We start from the raw sequence: 21,210 nt of genomic DNA on the forward strand, positions 1-21,210 counted from the left end.
TCTAGTTAATTTTTTGTTTAACTTTTGCTTTTTGGAAGTTGATGTGGAGATGGGAACCAAATGTATTTTTGTTGCTCATTTTTCTATTTGTAACTTACATTATATTACAAAGACCTTTCCACCCCAGTGAAGGTCTATAATCGTATGCACCCATATTTTTAGGACAAGTACTTCTATGATTTTATTTTCTGCCATTAAATTGTTGTTCCAAATAGCCTCCCTAGGATTTACTTAGGAGTAAGATGTGAACGAAGTAAAGATCTGCTTTCATTTTATTTTTTCCAAACAAAATATCCTTTGTCCCATTAGCACTGATATAAAATTTCACCTAATCATATGCTAAATTCCTTCTTACACACTTGAGTCTATTTCTAGACTCTTTTCGAGGCCACTTCTGCATGTTTTAAACCTGTTTAAGACATATTAGGAAGCTATAGTTATTTAAAATATTAAATAATCTGGCTGAGCAAGCTCTTCTGCCTTGATGATCTTTTTGCATCTTCTTTTTTGAGGTTGAATTTAGAATCACTTTGTCAAACTTTCCCAACCCCACTCCCAGCCAGGAGAAGAAAATCTAGATAGACTCTTTTTTTTTTGGGATAAGTGCGTCCTTTTGAGTACATCCAGTCCTATCAAATTGCCATCATTGTTGGTCTATTTTGAAATAATTTCAAACCCATAGAAAGATTGTAAGAACAAACACCGCAAAGGATTCCTGCATCTCCTTAACCAAGATTCCCTGATTTTTTACATGTTACAGAATTTGCTTCATCACCTTTTCTCTCTAGATGAAAACGTTGTCTTTTTCTGACATGATAACTCCTTACCCCTAAATACTTCCATGCACCATGGGCCTCCCAAGAATACCTCCTCGTTGGTCACCTCACACTGCTGCCGATGAGGAAATCAGCACTGACTCAACAGGACTGTCAGCCCACAGACCACACTTCGCCTGCTACCCTAATGTTGTCGTTTCCTTTCTGGTCCAGGAATCTGTCACGCATCATCAGCTCCTTCATATGGAACAGTTCCTTACTCTTTCGTGTCTCTCTCCACCCTGACAGACTTGAAGAAAGTGCAGGGCTTTCATCTGTAGGGAGAGCCCCAGCCCTGGCCCACCTGGTGTTTCCTCATGACCAGACTCAAGCCGTGCATTCTTGGCAGGAAGACCCCAGAACTGGTGCTATGTTCGTGAGGTGCATCCCATCAGTAGGCTCAAGAGGCCACCTGTCCTACCACTAGTGATGCTGACCTAGACCTGGTCACATTGGTATCTCCACGGTCTCCCTGCTGTGAAGGCCTTATTTTCCCTTTGTGTTTGCTTAGTATTTTGTGGGGGAGATACTCCAGTGTTATGCCAGTATCCTGATCCTCATCTAACTTCCACCCATCAGCCTTAGCTTCCGTTGAGAACATTGTGATGATCTATTTCCATCATTTCTTCTACATTTATGAATTGATATTCTATTAAAGGAGGAGTTTCCCCTTCTCTCTTTAGTTATGTAACTATTCATTTATTTGGTTATGTTAGTAAGGAGTCAAGGACTCACATTTATTCATTGGGCTATAATCTGTAACTTATTTTAATATTCAAAATGCCATAGATTTTGCCCTTCAAACTGACTTTCCTTCCTTTGGCATGTCTCTTCATTATTTACTTTCTAGCACAAGGTGTTCAGGCTCATCTTGTCCTTTCTCTGCCCCAGCCCTGGAGTCAGCCGTTTCTCCCAGGAGCCACATTCCTTCTGTTGGAGGATGCTGCTAGAAACCATGCTCTGGGGTCTGAGCTCCGGGTGTGCTCCCTGCTGCGGAGGTGTCATTGCTTTTAGGTGCTCTCAGTGGGAAGAGCTGGGAAACATGGATGTGTGTACACAGAGTGCATGTGTATGTAGATGTGTGTGCATGTACATCCACAGTGCATGCATGAGGACTGCCATCTGTGTGTTGGGGGGGAGTATTTCACAAGTCCATAGTGGTACTTCCAGTTCTAATATCTGGAGGCTCTTTGTAGGGCTCTCTCTCTCTCCGTTTCCATGTGTAAATCTCCCTTCTCATAGAGCATGAGACTTGGCTGTTTTCTTCAACAGGATATGTATTTGCTCAATCAGTGAACTTTTGTCTCAATGTAACCAGTCTCTCAACCATGCCAGCTGCCTTTTCACCTGCCACGTCCCCTCCTGGACCCCACCGGCTGCCTTAGCTGCAAGCAGGCCACTGCCACCACCTCCTAATGACACCCCCCACTACCACCCCACTCCCTGTGACTTCTGCTGGGAGGGAAAAGGACAATTGAAGGACAAGGCTTTCATTCTTTGTTTTTTTGGAAAACAACTCAAAGTCCTTTCGTGACTTCAGGTTGATGGAAGTTAGGAAATCGGAACAGAGTGTGCCTTCACCTCTGCATGGCTGTGGGATGTGTCCACTTTCCCTCTGCCTCGTTTTGCGTCCTCACCTGGGGTCAGGTTGTATCAGGTGTCTCGCCAGACCCCAGTAGCGGGTGGCTGACCCTGTGGTTGTTCTAAGGGAAGTCAGTTCTGGTCCAAAGCCAAGGTGTGGCAGTAGAAGTTGAGGCACATTTTCTGGGTGCTTTCTATCCTAAAAACACATGGTCTGCAGTCCCCCTTTTTTCTGGGTGACATGAGGTACGGTGAGAGGTGAGTCCTGGAGGACCTCTTTGGCCTCCTCTGGTGTCCGTGATGGGGTAGCGAGGTAGGGCTGTCATAATGAAGGAGGCCCAGTGTCTGAGAGCTCTTCTTTGCAATACTTAGGGTTTACCATGGTGTTCTGTGCAGCTCCAGTTTCTGAATGTGCTCGAGGAAGACAGTAGAGGGAGGGGAAAGGGTCATAGATGGGGGGCCCAGGTCTTCTGGGAGGCCCTATAGGAATCTGTTTTTCCTTTTAGGTTATGAGTGAGCTGTCAGCTGATAAAACACTATCGCAGTTTAAAAAACTGTGAACTTCATGAAAACTAATTCAGAATGGACCATAGACCTAAATGTAAAACGCAAAACTGTGAAACTCCTAGAAGATAACATAGGAGAAAAAGATGTCCTTGGGTTTGATGATGACTCTTAGATATAATGCCAAACAGTGCATGAAAGGAAGAATTGATAAGTTGGATCCACAGAGAGGATGGGAGAAGGAGGTAGGTTACAGAATTTCCACACACATGGCAATAGGCGCTGAGCTGTGTTCAGGAATAGAAGCGAGGAGAAGGTGAGAATGCAGGACACGGCATGGCCCAGACAGACGCCTGTTCAGCCAGGGGCTGGGCACATGGTCCAGGGCTCGGCCCACCGGGTTACAAAGGCCCCAGGTCAGACTGCACACATCCACATCTAGTGTGTCAGTCAGATCTGGCCTCTGCCCCTAGAAGCTGGAAGAAGGTGGAGCCCCAATGACTCTTAATTATGGATGCTCTGCCTACCTCAATTTATTTATAGAATATCTGCTTCCTGCATAGTATTCTGTGAGGACCTTAGAGCCGAGGTAATAAGCTGTGGTTCCTGACTTCCAGGCACTCCTGTCTAGTGGGGAGACAGCATGTCCCACATGACTGGGTGCAGTGTGCTCAGATGGTCCGTGTCACAGGACCCTCTCAGGTGAGCAGGCCAGGGAGGCCACAGAGCAGAAGTGACACTGGGTCAGTAACACTCCCTCCCAGTGAGAGGGGACAGAGAGGTGGGGCTGGCGGCCTGTCCACATAGGACTACACAGACGCACAGCACCTGTGTGACAGCGGGAAGAAGGGCAGGTAACCTTCAGGGGAAGTTGTGGTTAGCAGACAGACATGGGGGCAGATTGGAGAAGGAGTCAAGAGTGTTCCTGAAATCTGGGGCCCCGTGGCCCAGGCGTGGGGGCAGTTGATGACAATCAGGCAGGATGGAGACTTACCTTCTCCTCAGGACTGGGTCCTAGAGGGGCCGGAATGCCTTGCTGTGGAGTTGGCCTTGCCTCTAGGCCTTGTGGCTGTGGGTGGGTGAGAGGGGTCCCTGAGGGCAGGGCGGAGGTTTCATTGTTTGTGAGTCTGCTCACCATGGGATGGGCACTTAGTAAATAGTTGTCCCTTGAAGGAAGGAAGGACATTCATTTAGCATAGGTCTTTACGGGGGCGTTTTAGGCTGGTACGATGGAGTTTGTGGAAAAGGCTGGGGAGAAGAGGCCAGGCAGGAGGGAGGCTCAGGGCAGCAGAGCAGGCACGGGCGGCTCTTGTGAGGAGGACTTTGGCTCACTGTGAACTGGCCATGTGCTTGTGTGGAGCTGGCCACCCCTCGGGTTCTGGGAGCTCTGACCTTCAGGATTGCTGAGGCCAAAGCACAGAGCTGGAAGGGCAGGCCTGTGGGGGGCGCCATCCTCTGGGGAGCTTTGGGCCAAAGCACCCACAGCATCATGAGTCAGAAAGATCCCTCTAGTTGATGTCAGCAAGGAGCCAGGCTGGAGGAGCAGACTCGAGCAGGGAGACTTGGGTTGGGAAGACTCTAGTGGGGAGACTTGGGAGGTGGGAAAGTCGGGAACAGGGAGACTCTAGGTGGGAGACTCAGGGGAGACTTGGGAGGGGGGAGACTTGAAGAGAGAGACTCGGGACGGGGAGACTCAGTGTAGGGGAGACTCGGTGTGGCGGAGACTTGATGGGGGAGAATCGAGTCGGGAGACTCAGGGAGACAAGCGGGGAGACTTGGGAGACTCGGGGGAGGACTCAAGCGGGGAGACTCAGGGGGAGACTCGAGTAGGGAGACATGGGGAGACTCGGGGGGAGACTTGAGTGGGGAGACTTGAGTGGGGAGACTCGAGGCGGGAGACGTGGGGAGACTAAAGGGGTAGACTCGGGGAGACTTGAGGGGGGAAGTGAATTAGCCAGAAGGTGAGCTAAAGTTTCCAGCAGAGAGGCGGCAAGGACTCTAAGACGACAAGGGGTGGGGAACAGGCAGCCACCCACAGTCTGGAGTGCTAGGGACCCACCCAGTGCCAGTTGGGTGACAGCTCCCTGCTTTGTTGAGGACCCAGTGCTGAGGGAAAGTCACGTAATAGGACTGTGCTCAAGAGCCTCCCGCAGCCCCACACAGAGCAGGGTTGGGGCAGCCCAAGGACTCCCCTGTGTTCAGAGGCCATGGCTGCAAGGGGCTGCCATGGTGAGTCTCATTGGCAGAAACAGTGCCAGAAAGCTCTTCAGCCACAGGCGGGCTGGAAGTCGTCATCCCCCAGCACCAAAGGCCACCGTGGCCCTGCCCTTTCCTTCCACCTTGCCAAAGCCCAGAAAGCGCCCCACCTGGCTTCCTCTGACATCTAGTGAATGAGGGTGCATCTCCTCTTAGGAAAGTGTGCATTCTTTATTTTTTTCCAAGAAAGAAAGAAAGAGGAATGGCCCTTTCTTCTTTCCGTGTGTGTGAGAGAGAAGGGATAGTCCTGGACAATCCTGTCACACGCAGCCTCTGCCTCACTAAGCAGCAGCCAGGGGCTCGTTTGTGTCTCAGGCCCTCTTGGGAGCAATGCACCCCCAGGCTCTCTCGCAAGCCTCAGCTCTCAAACAGGCCCCTCTCCCGCCTGAGGGATGGGGCAGCTGGAGCCCGGCATCCTGCAGTTGATAGCGATCCCGTGTGGCGTGTTGATCGATGGCAGGACCTCTGGGTTCCACTTACCCAGGCTGAGTGGCACATTGTCAATAGCAGTCAGTTAACCAAGTCCTTAGTAACCAGCTGGTCTCATCAGCGCCTCAGCCCTAGCCACGGGTTAAAGCAGAAACCCCTCCTGAACAGCTAGATTGGACCTGACCAAGATGAATGTCTAATTCACTCGGAATCTCCTTACTGCTGCCTGTAATAAAAAGCCTGCTCCATATATTCACCCCCCTGCTGATGTTTCTCTGAAATTAAGTATCAAGAGGACATATAATAGCCCAGTTCCACACCAGGCCAATATTATCAGATTGATGTCAGCAGTGATAATAGGAGAAGGATAAGTTGATGAGATTCCATTTATTAAATAAAGTGAAGAGAGCACACAGAGGATTTGGGGCCGCACGTGTGAGCAGGCACTGGGCACGCTCCGCAGGAGAAAGAGAGAACAGGGCCTGGCGTCTGGTCCCGAATCCCTCTTCTTGCCCACCTGGGAGCTGGAGTGCCCGCCATCATGGGAACGACTTGGCCACCTACGATGTGTGCGCCCAAGATGGGAAGGTGCCACCTATGCTCCTGCCAGGCCGGTCTCATGACAGGACGCTTCCGCTCACTTCTGTTTGCTTTTCTTCCCACCTCTTGTTGATGCTGCAGGCTGCCATGAGTTCATGTCTTCCTCTCTCACTTTCCTCCCTGTGGCTCCTAGGCTGGGAGCTTCCCGGCTGCCCAATGGGAGTTGGCAAGCTTCTGCCCCATGCAGAGCCCTGCCTAATGTGGTTTGGGGCAACTGTCTTTTCTTTTTCTGAGTACCCTTGGTTGTCTCTTTCAGAATGTCTTGGAATTTTCTAATGGCAGAGTGGAGCTCATGTGGTGGTGCAGAGAGCAAGAGCTATGGAGCTGAGCACACTCCACTCTTCCTATCCCGGGCCCCTCTCACTGCTCTGTGACTGCGGGCCAGTCACGTGAGCTGCCTGTGACTTACCAACCCCGTCTGCAGAACGGGGCGGGAAGGCCCAGCTCACAGGGTTGTTGTGAACCTAGAACACAGGAGGCCCTGACAGGCAGAAGTTCCCAAGACCACAGACATCCAGATCCACTCTCAAATGAGGCCGAATTTTCTGCCCGTGCTGTTGACCGTCAGCTCCCCTCCCACAGGCTGATCCTCATCCCAGATCTCTCCCAGTGCAGAAGACTTCCTGGGCAGCACCTGGAAGCAGCTTTAGGAACCGGCTCATAAGTTACGGCTCCTCCCCTTTTCCATTACATGGGTTAAGGTGAGTCAGTTCATCTCTAAATAAAATAACGCCTTACAGGGGAGGACAGAGATTGGAGACACCATGTGCAGACCCTGGCATGGAGCCTGGCATGTGGTGGGCATTGAAGTGTAGCGGCTATTGCTGATGTGCGCCTAGGCCCAGCCACCATGCCGTGGAAAGTGCACGCTGCTCTCAGAAAACGATCAGAGATACATTGGTCCCCTGGTCATTCCTGCCCATCCCCGCTCCCCACTCTACTTCTGGGAAACGGGTCCAACCCCTTTGCAGCATGCCTGATGACATGGGTTTCCCAGGGCTGCCAAAACAAAGCACCACATGTCAGGCCTTTCAGCCCAGAAACTTATCCTCTCACAGTTCTGGAGGGCAGAGGTCCACAATCAAGGTGTTGGTGTTCCAGTCTCGCCCTCAGGCTGGAGGGGAAATCTGTTGCAGCCCCTCCTAGGCTGCTGGTGGTGCTGGCATCCTTGGCATTCCGGGACACACATACTGTTGGGCACACATCGCTCTACTGTCAGCCTCGGTCCCCATAGTGCCTCCTCCTTGTGTGGTGGTCTCTGTGTCTCCTCTCTTCTTCACAAGAGAATATGAATGGGATTCGTACTGGATTAGGGGCCCACCCTACCCCATATGCCCTTGTCTTAACTAATCACATCTGTAACAACCCTGTTTCCCAATAAGGCCATGTTCTGAGGCTCCAGGAAGGACATGAATTTGAGGGGATCATCAAACCCACTAACCTTTGCACATGTCTAGTTCTCAGGAGCCCCTGGACCCCTCAACTTGACCAGGTTGTCTTCTTCTGACAACAATTTGTGACAGGCACCCTCTCCAAACTGACTTAATCCAAAAGTGGAACATATAGGTTTGTGCTACAGGAAAGCTAAAAATAGTACCTGGCTTTGAATTGAGGAACTCATTTGGTGTTAGGGTCTGTTTCCTTTTGGACAGTGGGTCATGGAGTTTGGAAGCCCAGTTTTATGTTCTCCCTGGAAGATCACGGTTTCACCCCATACCTTTCACTGGGCCCATGAATGGGTTCATACTAGCCCAGGCTGGCTCATGTGGGCCAAACCCATGCTCCCCAGGCCAGAAGGGGAAACCTGAGAAATAAAGGGGCATCTCTGCCTTACCTGAGAGTCCTGCTGTGTGAAGTCAGTGCATTAATAAACAGCGGTGGCACAGCTCCTGCCTTGTAGCACTGCCAGATCCAGTGTTTCCTTCCCTCCAATGCTCCTGCTTGGCAGAGTCTCAGATACAGCCAGTTGTGTGCTTTGAACCAGCAGGCTGTGCTGCTGACTCTGAGCCAAGGAGAACAGAAGGGACATCCTGACCCTGCCCAACAGTCTGCAGTTCCTATCTAGGCACAAACAGGCAACACTTCATAACCCAGTGGCGGCCCTGGACCCAGGAGGTTTGTGCAGTCATGGACAGCTACACAGGCGCCTGCCATGGACGGAAGGGAAGGCTGCACAGACACCTGCCATGGACGGAAAAAGGGAAGGCTGCACCAACAGGTCTGCTGTGGACGGAAGGGAAGGCTGCACGGACTCCTGCTGTGGACGAAAGGGAAGGCTGCCCAGAGGTCTGCCGTGGACAGAAGGGAAGGCTGCTGCCCGGACTGCCGCCGTGGACGGAAGGGAAGGCTGCTGCGCGGACTGCCGCCGTGGACGGAAGGGAAGGCTGCTGCGCGGACTGCCGCCGTGGACGGAAGGGAAGGCTGCTGCGCGGACTGCCGCCGTGGACGGAAGGGAAGGCTGCTGCGCGGACTGCCGCCGTGGACGGAAGGGAAGGCTGTACAGAGCCTTATCACTAATGGGAAGGAAAGGCTGCACGGAGGCTTGCTTGGATAGAAGGGAAGGGTGCAGGTTGTCTTGGACATGAAGGGAAGGCTGCACACAGAATTATCATGGATGGAAGGAAAGCTGCACAGAGGAATGTTTATGACGAGAAGGGAAGAATGCAGAGCCTTGCCATAGATGAGAAGGAAGGATGCACAGAAGCTTTTTTGATGAGAAGAAAAGGCTGCACAAAACCTTTTCATGGATGGAAGTGAACGCTGCACAGATGTCTTGTCATAGAAGGAAGGGAAGTCTTCAGAGACACTTGTCAGGGAGGAAGGGAGGGCTGCACAGTGGCTTGTTGTGTTATGAATGGGAAGGAAGACTGCACAGAGGCTTGCCATGGATGTGAAGGGAAGTCTCCACACAAAATTCTCATTCCTGCACAGATGATGGGAAAAGAAGGCCACACAGAGGATTGTCATGGATGGAAGTGAGTACTGCACCAAGTTTTGTCATTGAGGGAAGGGAAGGCTTCAGAGAGGCTTTCTGTGCATGGAAGAAAAAGTTGTATGCAGGATAGTCAGAGGCAGAGATAAAGGCTGCACAGAGGCCTCTCATAGAGGGAAGTGTAGTTCACAGGGGCTTGTCCTACAAGAAGGGAGGTCTGCAGAGAAGCTTATTGTGGATCGGCAGGAAAGCCAAGCACTAGAATGTCTATGAAGGGAATGGAAGACTGCAATGAAAATTGTCGTGGATGGAAGGGAATGCTACAGAGAGACTTTTTTTTCTTTTGAGACAAAGTCTCGCTCTATATCTCAGGCTGGAGTGCAGTGGCACACTCTCTGCTCACTGCAACATCTGCCTCCTGGGTGCAAGTGATTCTCCTGCCTCAGCCTCCCAACTAACTGGGATTACAGGCCCTCACCACCATGTCTGGCTAATTTGTGTATTTTTAGTAGAGATGAGGTTTCACCATGTTGGCCAGGTGGGTCTTGAACTCCTGACCTCAAGTGATCGCCTGTGTCGGCCTCCCAAAGTGCTAGGATTACAGGCATGAGCCATTGCACCTGGCCTGCACAGGATTTTCATGGATGGGAAAGAAAGGCTGCACAGAGGAATGGCTATGATGTGAAGGAGAGGGTGTTCAGAAGCTTGTCATGGGTGGATGGGGCAGCTGCATAGAGCCATACCATTGTTGGGAAGGGAATGATGCAGAAAGCATTGTTGTTGATGGGAAGGAAAGGTCATATGGATTCTTGTTATGGATTGAAGGTTGCATATGTCATAGATGGGAAGCAAAGGTCTCACGGAAGCTTGTCACAGATGAAATTGATATGGTTTGGCTCTGTTTCCCCACCTAAATCTCATCTTGAATTGTAATCCCCACGTGTCGAGGAAGGAAGGTAATTGGATTATGGGGGTGGTTCCCCCGGGCTGTTCTCATCATGGTGAGTTCTCGTGAGACCTGATGATTTTATAAGGGGCTCTTCTCCCTTTGCCTCTCTGTCTCCCCTGCCGCCATGTAAGATGTGCCTGCTTCCCCCTCCACTATGATTGTAAGTTTCCTGAGGCCTCACCAGCAATGCAAAACTGTAAGTCAATTAAACCTCTTTTCTTTATAAATTACCCAGTCTCAGGCAGTTATTTATAGGAGTGTGAAAACAGACTAATACAAAAAAATGAATACTGCACAGAATGTTGTCATGTAACTAAGGGAAGACTTCATAGAAGCTTTCCATGGATGGAAGGAAAAGTTGCAAAGAAGCTTCGTGTGGATTGGAAGGGAGGTTGCTCAGAGGCATGTCATGAGTGGAAAGGGAAGGGTGCAGAGGTTATGGATGGAAGGGAAGGTTGCACCGAAACTTATGGATAGTGGACCAAGACCAGAGAGAAGGAAGAGGGAGGGAGGATCGCCTGGGTCTCTAGCTAGTTATGGGTTCTTCACCAAGTGCAGTGTATTCTGCCTGAGGAGAAGTGGGAATGAGACCAGGGGCCAGTCGGCCACCAGAGGTGTGAGGTCAGTTCCCTCATCCAGCTGGGGATGGGCTGGGGACACAGACCACCTTCTCAGGTCACTCAGGCTGGCGGCAGAGTTATACCAGCTCTGCGACAATGGCAGGGTGACAGGTCACAGTGTCAGGGTGCTTGAGATAGCCTGAGGTCCGTGGGAGACCTAGCAGGCCATCAGGTCTGGGTACAGTCTAACTAGGCCTGAGATCTGGCCTTGCTTTTCAAATGGTGAACTTGAGCAAGTTACTGTATCACTTGGAGACATTGTGGGTTTGTTTTTGTTTTGTTTTGTTTTGTTTTAAGGAAAAGCAGAGCTTCTACCTTATATGGGCCTGCTTGGGATTAAATGAGGTAATGCTTCGCACATTGTGCAGTGAGTTGTGATTACCTAAGAATGAGTTTTTGAACTGCCTTGGTGTTTTAGAAATCTGTGGCCTGCATTATGTTCTAAAAGCATCACTGTTGGCTGGAAGTAGAGAGGACCGTTGGGAGGCTATTTAATGACAGTGAAAACAAGGGCATGGGCTAGGGCTCTCCTGTAGGCTAGACTTGGGAGCACTCTGTGGGCATGGGGGCTGGAGAAGTTGGGTGCTCTGGGTGTGCAGCTGGACCAGCTGGGTGTTGGTGCTGCCGACCCAACTGAAATTCAGGAGGAGGAGATGTTGGGATGAGGGCTAGCCACATCTGGTCCATGTCGGTCCATGGCCACCTGCTGGGCTGCATGGCAGGCAGGGGACAGCAGGTCTTGAGCTGGGCACCATGCTGGTGTGCTGAGGGGACAAGGGAAGGGGCCACAGGTGGAGCTCGCACACAGGCAGAGGCCCAGGGTCCAGCAGAAGAGAACCAGAGTAAGTGGCCAGAGAGGCAGTGAGGGCCGGGCAGGTGCCGTCAGCTGAGCAGTGAGGCTCGGCATGGGGCCCAGGGGAGTGGGGCAGGGGGAGCCCCAGGCAGCACCTCTCTAAGCAAGGAGAAGCTGCTGTGGCCTGGGACGGAGATGGAGGCAAAAGGGGGTTTCGATTTGAAAAGCTTTTCCATGTTTTGAGAGATGAATGTGTTTTGGATGGAGTGCGGGGAATGGAGAAGGTCCAAGAGAGGAGGTCAGTGGGAGAGGCCCGCTCAGGCACAGGGGTTGGGAAGGAACTACATGGGGCCTCTGGACTCTGCTGTGTCTGTGGTCTCAGCCAACAGGATGGGGGCTCTGGGAGTCAGGCAGACCTATGCGGCCTGCTTGCCAGGGACCAGGACACATGTGCCTTGTCTGTGGCCATCACACTCTCAGGGCCATCAGGAGGCTGGGTGTGGGGTCTTCTGTGGTCCTTTTTACTGAACGCCAATGATTCCTTCAGGGCCACACTGCGTTACTGAGCATGTTCTGACCAGGCCGTCTTGGGCATCACCTGCCATTCTCCTGCCATCCTCTCAACAGCTCTGTGGGGTGGGGTCCTCCCCCATACCTGATGCACCGACCACACAGTGGAAAGTGACAAAGCCAGCGCCTTGCCCCAGGTTTGTCTGATCCCAGAACCTGTGTTCTTTCCACTAGACCAAGAGTCCCAGCCTCAGACATCTGCCAGCTCCTTGTTGAAGAGACACCATGATTATGCAGACATGCTAATGCCTTAACATGCCTGAGGAGGAGGCACCACTGAGGCTGGGCAAGGTCTGAACTAGGTCTCGAATGATATCAGAGTTTATGCTGTAGAGGGAGGGACCCTTTAAGGTAAGGTCCCACCCTCCAAGCCCTACGTCGGCAGTTCCACCACCCCAGCATATCCTCAGCTCTTATCTGCCAAGTGCCTCCAGTAACCCAGCCTTTCTGCAAGTGCACCCCACTCCGGACCCTGGCCCCACCTCGGTTTCTCACACTGATGGCTAGGTTGCTATAAGAGCTGCACTTCACAGCATGCAATTCTGTTCTTCTGTGGGGCAAGCGGTGTTACTGTTCCCATTGTACCAATGAGGAACATAAGAGCCAGTGAGGTGAGCCAACTTCCCGGGCATTGTCTTTGATGCCTGTGCAAACAGACACCCCATACACCAATGCGAATGGTGTGAACCCCTTCAAAGCCACATGGACCATTAGATCTTCATTCTCCAAGGAAATGTCCTTACACACGGGTACAGGACTTATTTCTATCCCTGGCAAGTTTGTGGCGCACTTTGGATACCTTTATCTGTGCATGTGAAGAGTAGCTGTTTGCAAGACCATGTTTCTGAACATGGGAGCTGTTTTGTATGCATTGTAAACAGGGTCATGGTGTGCCAGGGCTGGGAGGGGTTCAGGGTGGATAGAGTGCACCTACTTTTGTGAATGGCTTCACCGAAGGCCTAGCCCTGCCTTGCTTCAGAGAAAGCTTTTCATTTCCAGAGCTGTGCTCTCCCTGTCTTATCCCATTCAGAGCCTTTTTGTGGACAAATGGGTGAAATTTCTTCCAGTTGACATTTGCCTTCCATTCTGTCTCCTCATATTGTTCTGATAAGTCCCAGGAGAGAGAGGCTGTCATGGTCCCACGGGCGATACTGGCAAGGAGGGGATAGATTTCGCCATGGCCCAGTTTCTCCTGAACTGGGAGCCCACTGGGAGGTTTGCCCTCAAAATGCAGAGGCCCTTGTCCTGGGACCTGAAACTAAAGTAGGAGAAGCCAGTGAGGAGGGGACACAGCCAGGCTGACCATGGGGAGAGGGGCAAATGCGGCTGTGTCTTCCTGCACATTGCCATTCAGCAAAGTGTCGGCGTCTCTGTTGTGCCTCTGTAGAGGGCAGGGCTCAGCAGGTCAGCCCTCCAGCTCCATGAGGCTCAGCCACATGACTCAGGCTGGGGCCACTTAGCCTCCGCCTGTCCTGTCTATGGTACCTCTTTTCACATAGATCAGTAAGCCTCTCAGAGTTACAGCTTAGGACAACTCTGCCCTGACTAAGCCTGGGGCTTCCCCTGAGCCACTCACCATGACACACAGGTCCCCTCAGTGCCTGCTGGCCTCCACGGTGCAGCCAGGAACCAGGCTCACCAGGGCCCCATGAGGGCAGGGTGGGGTCCTGCTTCAGGGGAGTGCAGCAGAGGCTATGATGGAAGTCATGCTCTGGGGTCTCAGACTCTAGAGGGCCAGCACCGTCAGGAGGAACAGAAGACACAGCAAGAGGCTGGTATGAGGGGACAGCAGTATAGGTGACAAGAGAGAGCCCAGGGAGACTGGCAGTGCCACTGAAGGCACCCACTGCCCTGCAGATTTAACCCTGCCTGGGGAGGGGAGAGCACAGCCTTCTAAGGCTGGAGACTCAGGGAGCAGAACAGGAGAGGAGGCCTCTGCGATGGAGGCAGAGAGCCTGGCCTGTGACTTGAAAGTGCTCCTAAAACAGGTGTCAGAACACTCAGAACCAAAGCTGTATGTGCAGTCCCTGAGAACGCCTGCCTGAGACGAAATGCCATGAGGCCAGCCATCCCCCAAGGAAGAAGCAGCCTAAAAAGCCCACAACTAGACACACCCATGTCACAGTTCTTAAATACAGATGTGGAGCCGTGCTTAAGCACCTGGAGACAAATCAGGGGCTGCCCCAGACACCCCAGCTGTATTCTTGCCCCAGCCGCCTGTGCGGCAGCTGACGCAGGCCAGTGAAGCGGGTCTCTGGAGCTGGGCAGAGGACTGCACGCCAGGGGCTCATCTGCCCTGCATATGTAAGAACGAGAAGTCAATGCAGATAAAAACCCCCTCACCCAGTCCTCTTCAGGAAATAAGAGGACCCTGTAAGACTTGGTGCATGCAATGCAGACTTGAGTCAGAATTGTGACCTCAATGGCTAGGATGGGGTGGAATTCAAGGACCCAGGCCAGGGCTGGGCCACCATGGCCTCCCCCGGCAGGAAGGGGAAGGTGTGCTCTCCCTTCACATCTTTTACCTTGGCGCTGGTGTGGCATGGCAGTCACAGGCGGCTGCACCCCACCCCACACTCATCCCTCCCCGTCTTTAATTTAGGGACTGTTCATTTTGTTCATGCCCTGGGGATGGGTCTTGCTGGCCTTAGCTGAACATGGGACACTCACTGCTCATGTTAGCGACGGTGTTAGGCATGGGTATGTGACCTGGTCCTAGACAGTGAGTGGAGGAGAAACCTGGAGTGGGGTTTGAGGGGAGCATTGTCCCGCGTAGTCAGATGAGACAGCAGAGAGACCTGCTCCTCCCTGCTGCCTTTGACCTCTGCTGCAGAGAGGACTGCGCTGCATACAGTGGCCTGAGGATGACATGGACAAGAAGGGAAGACCAGACCCAGGTGGCATCACTGCTAAGTCAGCAGTGTACAGAAGTGTCCACCCGCAGACTTCCAGAGCGAGATAGCTAAATATGGGGTCCTGTTCCCAAGCTGTCGAGCATCCTGGTGCTGGTGGTTTCTAGCTGAGGAACTGTGTTCGAGTTATCGTTAGATGATAACGGCTCTGGAGACCCTGGTGGGAGAGCAACTGACCTACACATCTCTCTCTCCACGTACCTGGAGTGGAGCTGTGGCATGTGTGACAGTGATCCTTTCTATTGCTAAGAAACTTGAGGAATGGCTTTCTACATTTTTACAGCTCTTTTTGGTGCCCTCAGCTGTGAGTGGTGTTCAATTTGGAAAGGCTGTTAAGTGTTACAGTGGGTCCGTCTACAGCTGGGAAGGGTCCTGGCCTAAAACCCACTTAAGAAAACAAATGAGCAGCAACAGTACATCCAAAGCCATGTAAATAAATATGTCCCGCTCCTCCACTGTCCAGCTGCGTGGCCTTAATTCTCTGAGCCTCAGTTTCCTCATTTGTGTGAAGAGCATGATGAACTATAGTGTCTGCTGCCAGAGCTGTAAGGAGCAGCACTGAGCATGCCCAGCAGCCGGAGGACAGCACCTGGCTGGCAGGGAGTGCACGAATGTGCTGTTGCGTGTGTCAGTGTGCGGGGGTGTGTGTGTGTGTGCGCACGCGTGTGCACGAGAGAGAGAGAGAAATCTGGAAGGAGAGCAACCAATCCAAAATTACGCTCAGGAGGCTGGGCCAGTGACTGACTTTAGTTCATCTATATTTGCTCTTTTTTTCCGCAACTTTAGAAAGTGAACTTACTCACTTTTGTGGGTTCTAAAACTACTTTGAAAAAGAAAGAAAAAAATAGTAAATTACCCCCAAAATATTATCATGGTTACCTCTAAGAAGTAAAAAGAACATTTTTCATTTCTTTAGACATTTCTGTAGATTTCATTTTCCTTATTGCACACGTATTAGTTTTAAATCAGGAAAAAAAATAAGTCACATGGTTATAGTCATGGGTAAACCACAGGCACAGGAAAGCCCAGGAAAGCAGCTGACAGCTCTCCTGGGCACAGTGGGGCGGGCTGTCTCAGGCATAGAGGGATGGCTATCCTGGGCACAGTGGGGCGGGTTGTCCTGGAGGCGGGCTGCACCATCCTCATGGGGGCCCTCCAGTGGGGCTTTCCTGTCTCCTGAATGTACACAGGCCCCAGTGAAGGAGCCCGGTGTGGAGCCCCATACCACAGCACGTTTCAGTGTCTGCTATATTGTGAGCCTAAGCCACCCACCACAGGGCTTGACCCCTGCGACCGTCCTCTCATTTCTAGAACGGGAAAGCACAGTGCTTCTCCTTGAGGGTTAAAAGGACGCCGCTGGGTGTCAGGGACTTAGCCTAGCGCCTGGGAGGTAGGTGGAGTGAATGTGAGTTGTTTCTCTCCCCTGCCTGCTGGCACCTGAGCCCCAGGCCTGCCTGCTCTTGTCTTCTGCAGGCCCCGCAGGGTGGAGCCCGTCTGCTCAGGGCTGCAGGCCCAGATTCTCCACTGCTACCGAGATCGCCCGCATGAGGTGCTGCTGTGCTCGGACCTGGTCAAGGCATACCAGCGCTGCGTGAGCGCCGCCCACAAGGTAAGGCCTTGCCTACCTCCCAGGTTTCCAGAGGCCTTGGGAGGTAGGCGAGGTACCTCTATCTAGCATTGGAGATCTCTGCCTGCCTTTTCCTGTTAGAGTCGGATGCTCCACCTGGAGGTCTCTGCATTTGCCAAGGGAGGGATTCTTCGCTTTCCTCAGTCACCTGCACACTCTCCTGGCTGCTTCCAGGAGCGCCTTGGACATCTGGCCCCAGGGAGATGATCCCTGTTGCGTTTGCCCTATTAGGCTGGGTGGGAGCAGGCTGGGTAAAGTCAGGCCCCACCTTCAAGGGCCGGGCCCCTTGTGGGTGCCAGGGACTTCTTAGCCCTCGGCACTTAGGGGTGGGAGGGTGGCAGAGGCCCGAGTGCAGAGTGGGGGTCCCAGCAAGGATAGGCCATCTGGAAGAGGAGTGGGAGCAGATGTGGCCATCAGAGGCTGCTCACAGCCACCCTGCCCTGAGCTGGTCTACAGGGGTGTGCTGGCTTGGCCTTCCTGGTGAGTGGTCCCAAGCCTCATGTGCTCTCTGGTCACCTCCCACTCCAGTGGGCCTCGGTTGTCCTGGATGCCTGTGGTGCGCTCCCAGCCAGCTCCTACTGCCTTCCTCCCCCATCCCCAACTGCTGCTCTCTATCCTAGATAAGTCCTCCCCCTTCCCAGGTCCCGTAGCGTCCTCTGGTACAGTCAGGCTGTTCCCAGCCATACCTCACCCTTGCCCCACCCCAACAGGACAGCTCCCACCTTGGGGAGCATCATTCACTCTCAGAACACCTAGTTTGGGCTCCCCAAGGAGTGCGTCCTGTTTGTGAAAATGTATGGGAGAAACAATAGGATGAGGTCTCCTTTCCCATGTAAAAGCCTCTTTGGCCTGAGTAGGAGACAGGCTGCTTTAGGTACTTGAGATGGAAAAGGCTGAGGCCAGATGCTCTGTGCTCTCCAGCCATGTCCAAGGGGAGATCTGTTCCACTGAACTGAGCGGGGTCCTGCAGCCCCAGGCCTGCGAGAGCTTCCTTGGGTCATGCCCTGCTCACACCCATCTGCCAAAGCTGATTGTTCCACTCTTTGCTGCTCACAGCCCCGTCCAGCACCGACTGTCCCTTCATGGCCAGAGCACAGCCCAGAAGTAGCTCCACACAGGACGAGTGGTCGCAAGGCCTCTGTCAGCCTTCCAAGAGAGGGAAGCCCTGGGTAGGACAGGCGGCCTCCTCCTCCATCTCAGAGTATGGAAGGCTGCTCACTCTGCTTCCACGTGGGCAGGAGGCGCTGAGGCGCTGGGTAGGCTGGGCCAGACCAGGGCCCTTCGCACCAACCAGACACTTAGCTCCCTACTCACCAGCAAAGTGAAGCCTCCAGATCCTCCACACACCCAATCAAGGGCAGCTCCGAGTCTCTGTTCATCACACACCTAACTCTTTACCGAGGGATCTGCTGCAGGCTCTTGGCTTCCTGGCAGGGCCTACGCCTCAGTGGCCTGCCCTAGACTCCATCCTCTCTCCATCCAGCCCCACCTCTGTGGTAGTTTTCAGCCCCTACCCACCACCCCTAAGAGTATTTCTTTAACAAACACACCTCACCAATATATCTTCCTCGCACCAAGGCAAAAATGTGATTACCAAGGAAGACAGATCACGTTAAACCCCAGTGTATTCCCTGAGAGAGGCTCTGGGACACTGCCAGGTCTGGCTCCCTCCTTCCCGGCCCCTACCCCTGACATGACTAGCAAAGAAACCAGAGACTGAGCAACGGCAGTGCCAGAGGTCTGCCTGCTCTCCCCATGTGCTGTCTTGGCAGTGTGTGTGCATTTGGAGACAGCATATTCAACCTGACTCCCTCGGAGCCCCAGCACCCAGACACTTGGGTGGTGCCCTGTGTGTGAGATGTGGCAAGTGCTGGAGAAACTCTCACCACCCTTCGCCAGCCTTCGCCTCAGAAGGCTGCTGGCAGAACCAGAGAGCGGGGAGTGAAGGGTCCCTAAGAGGGATTTGTTTCTGCAAGGGGCCAAGCGGCAGGGGACAGAGGCCCACATGGTCAAGGGCCTTGGGGTGGGGCAGCACTGCTTCTCTCTCCAGGATCTAACATCTGCCCTGGGGCTCCTAGGGCAGGTAGGTGATGCCTAGGCCCAGAGCCTGGCACCTGCCTGTGTGCAGATGTGCTGGGCATCTCAGATGAGGACAGGGGCCTCAGGCTGTCCACCACAGGACCCTGACTGTGCGGACCCCAGCATCCCAGCAGGCTCCCGCTGAGCTGTGAAAAATCGGAGAACAGAGGGGAGGCCTTGATGAGGCAGAGCAGAGTTGGGTTAGACTCTTCTTTACCCAAGGTGCTTGTCAGAAACACCGCAGCAGGTTGAGAGGGCAGGGGCAGGGGACCTGCCTTCTGAGCCAGCCCTGGGAGAGTAAAGGAAAGGGGAGCAGGTTCTGGTGTCACTGTCGCGTGGAGTGAGGGCCTGTCCCCTGTTGCTGGGGACTGTGCTGGGCTCCGGGGTACAGAGGTGAAGAGACTCACTGATGGGTCTCCAGGTGAGGAGGGAGACCAACTCACAGCTGCTCCCTGGGAAGCAGTTGCTGTCACAGGGCGATCTGCATGGAGCTGGAGGACATGGGCGGAGTGGGCCCTGACTCAACTCTGACCTGTTCTCTTTGTAGGGCTGAGGAGCAGACGTCATTCCCTGCCCTGGCAGTGACTTGGAGCCCTGAAGAAGGGACCAATCATGGGACCACAGCCACTGTGCCCTGCCGTTTCCTGCTGGGCCCCTGCATATGCCCCTGAGCCTGGGGCTGCCACGTGTTTAGGAAACAAAGTATGCGCTACTGTCTGAAAACAAATAAAGCAGATGCCTTTGTTTTCAGTCGTTGACTCACTGGCAAACAGTCACTGCTGCCTACTCTGCGTCCAGCCCTCTACTGGACACCAGCGAAGTGGAGCTGAGGAAGATGGGCTGCTCCCCTCAGGGAGTCCCTGGCCTGGCAGGGGAGATGGCCTGAGAACCCCTAATTACATTGCAGCAGCAGCAGCAGCAGGCTGCCGCAGAAACAGGGAGGAGAAGGAAAGGGAGCAGGCCTTTCTAGGGATGGCACAGAGGGAGAGCAGGCCAGCTTCCTGCAGCGAGTGCTGCCTGCGCCCGGGGCGGAAGCTGACCAGACGAGGGCAGGGCGGGCCAGAGACCCAGCAGAGTGGATCCCAGGTGTGAGGGCAGCAGGCAGTGGAGGAGAGCAAAGGTGGGCAAGGCAGGCAGGCAGCGCGGCTGCAGAGGCGGTAGGATTGCGGTGCAGCAGGCTGAGCTGGCACTGTCTCTGAGTGATGTTGCTCCGGCTGTCAGGTGGTGCCAGGGAGACAGGACTCAATGCCAGGGAACATCACCAGTGTGGAGGGTCCCGCACAGCTCAAGCCCAGGGCAGGTTAGTGGGGCTGATTGACAGGACTGAAACCGACTGAGCGACAGAAGAGGCCAGGTGACTTTGAAGTCTCTGACTTGGGTGTTGGGGGTTCTAAAATAAGGAATGCAGGGATTGAGGAGGGCAGATGACAAAGTGGGTTCGGGACATGCTCTGCCTGGTTGGTGTCCAAACACTGGCCTTCCAGTCCTTGTCCTTTAGCCACGTCCTCCAGCCAAGGTGCCCTGACCACACTCAGCCTGTACCACGCCAGCAGGAGGATTTTGGGTTGGAGCCTGGGATCCTCTAACTGCTCTGCTGGTGACCTTGGGTTTCCTGATAGAGCCCTTGGGGAGTCCCCATGCCATCTGGAGCTGAAAGCCTGCAGCCTTGACTCAGGCTTGGCAGCACAAACTTCCCTTCCCAGATTCTCACACTCAGAGCTCAAGGGGTGGGTTGGGGCTTGGGCGTGTCCTACTGGCTGGGCGGGTAGTATACTAGCAGCCAGACAGACAGCTTTGGGAGACTCCCTTTCTAGGAGTCCCGGGTCAGCCTGTGGAAATGCACAAGGAGACTCCATGCGGTGTGATGCGGCGAGGAGGGGTGGGGTGCACTGGGCACCCTGGCCTGAGCCCTTCAGGGAGGGGCCTACTAAGAGGAGGGGTGAGGGGTCACAGGTCAGGCCTATCCACCATGCTGTTCTGACTCCCTCAGAAGCATTTGGCTTCCAGGGCTTTGTCCAACTTCAGATCTCACAGGAATAACTTTCAGCTGTTCATCCTCTCCTCCAGGTGTCACTTTTGGGGGTTGGGGACGCATCCTGGGGTGGGAAACAGACTCCCAGGTACACAGACACCTGTGGGCTGGATGCTGTCTGAGCCTGTACCAGCTGGCTCTGTCTGGGTAACAAACCACCCCCAGACCTCGTAGCTTAAAACAACGCCCATTTTATGTGGCTCATGATTCTGCTGGGTGGAGCCTACGGCCCAGGCCCACTCATGTCAGCCAACAGACCTGTGACCTCAAATGGCCTCCCGTGTCCAGCGGCCAGCGGCCCCATGGTTTCTTCCAAATGGCCCCTCCTTCTCCAGGCTAGCTCAGGTTCCAGTTTCAGGCTCCAGCACAGCCAGAGAGCCAGCTTCCAGGGGCAAGCACTTCCTGATCCTCTGCCTGCAACCCCTGGTTCCTTCATTCCCTGGTAGCCAGTCTGGTCAGATTGCAGTTGGCCTGAGAGGAGTGAAAAGACCTCTTTGGCCTCTGAGCTCCA

The 21,210-nt window shown here is 53.5% G+C and overlaps 1 protein-coding gene across 6 annotated transcripts in view; it reads left to right on the top strand.

Annotated features, from left to right (window-relative positions):
- CHCHD6 (coiled-coil-helix-coiled-coil-helix domain containing 6) overlaps positions 1 to 19,417 on the top strand; it is a 249,715-nt gene extending 230,298 nt beyond the window's left edge. For 2 of the 6 annotated variants that reach the window (XM_019024759.4, XM_019024760.4), the window contains exons 7-8: positions 16,435 to 16,570; positions 19,215 to 19,417. In XM_019024759.4, coding sequence (XP_018880304.1) covers positions 16,435 to 16,570; positions 19,215 to 19,220 — 142 coding nt within the window. In that variant the 3' untranslated portion in view covers positions 19,221 to 19,417. Of the gene's footprint in view, positions 1 to 6,767; positions 6,887 to 16,434 lie in introns of all 6 variants that reach the window. The other 4 variants (XM_063704132.1, XM_063704133.1, XM_055381485.2 and 1 more) reach the window with 3 other exon arrangements.
- Positions 19,418 to 21,210: the final 1,793 nt, after the last annotated feature.

Source organism: Gorilla gorilla, chromosome 2 (assembly GCF_029281585.2).
Source record: "Gorilla gorilla gorilla isolate KB3781 chromosome 2, NHGRI_mGorGor1-v2.1_pri, whole genome shotgun sequence".
NCBI lineage: Eukaryota > Metazoa > Chordata > Mammalia > Primates > Hominidae > Gorilla > Gorilla gorilla.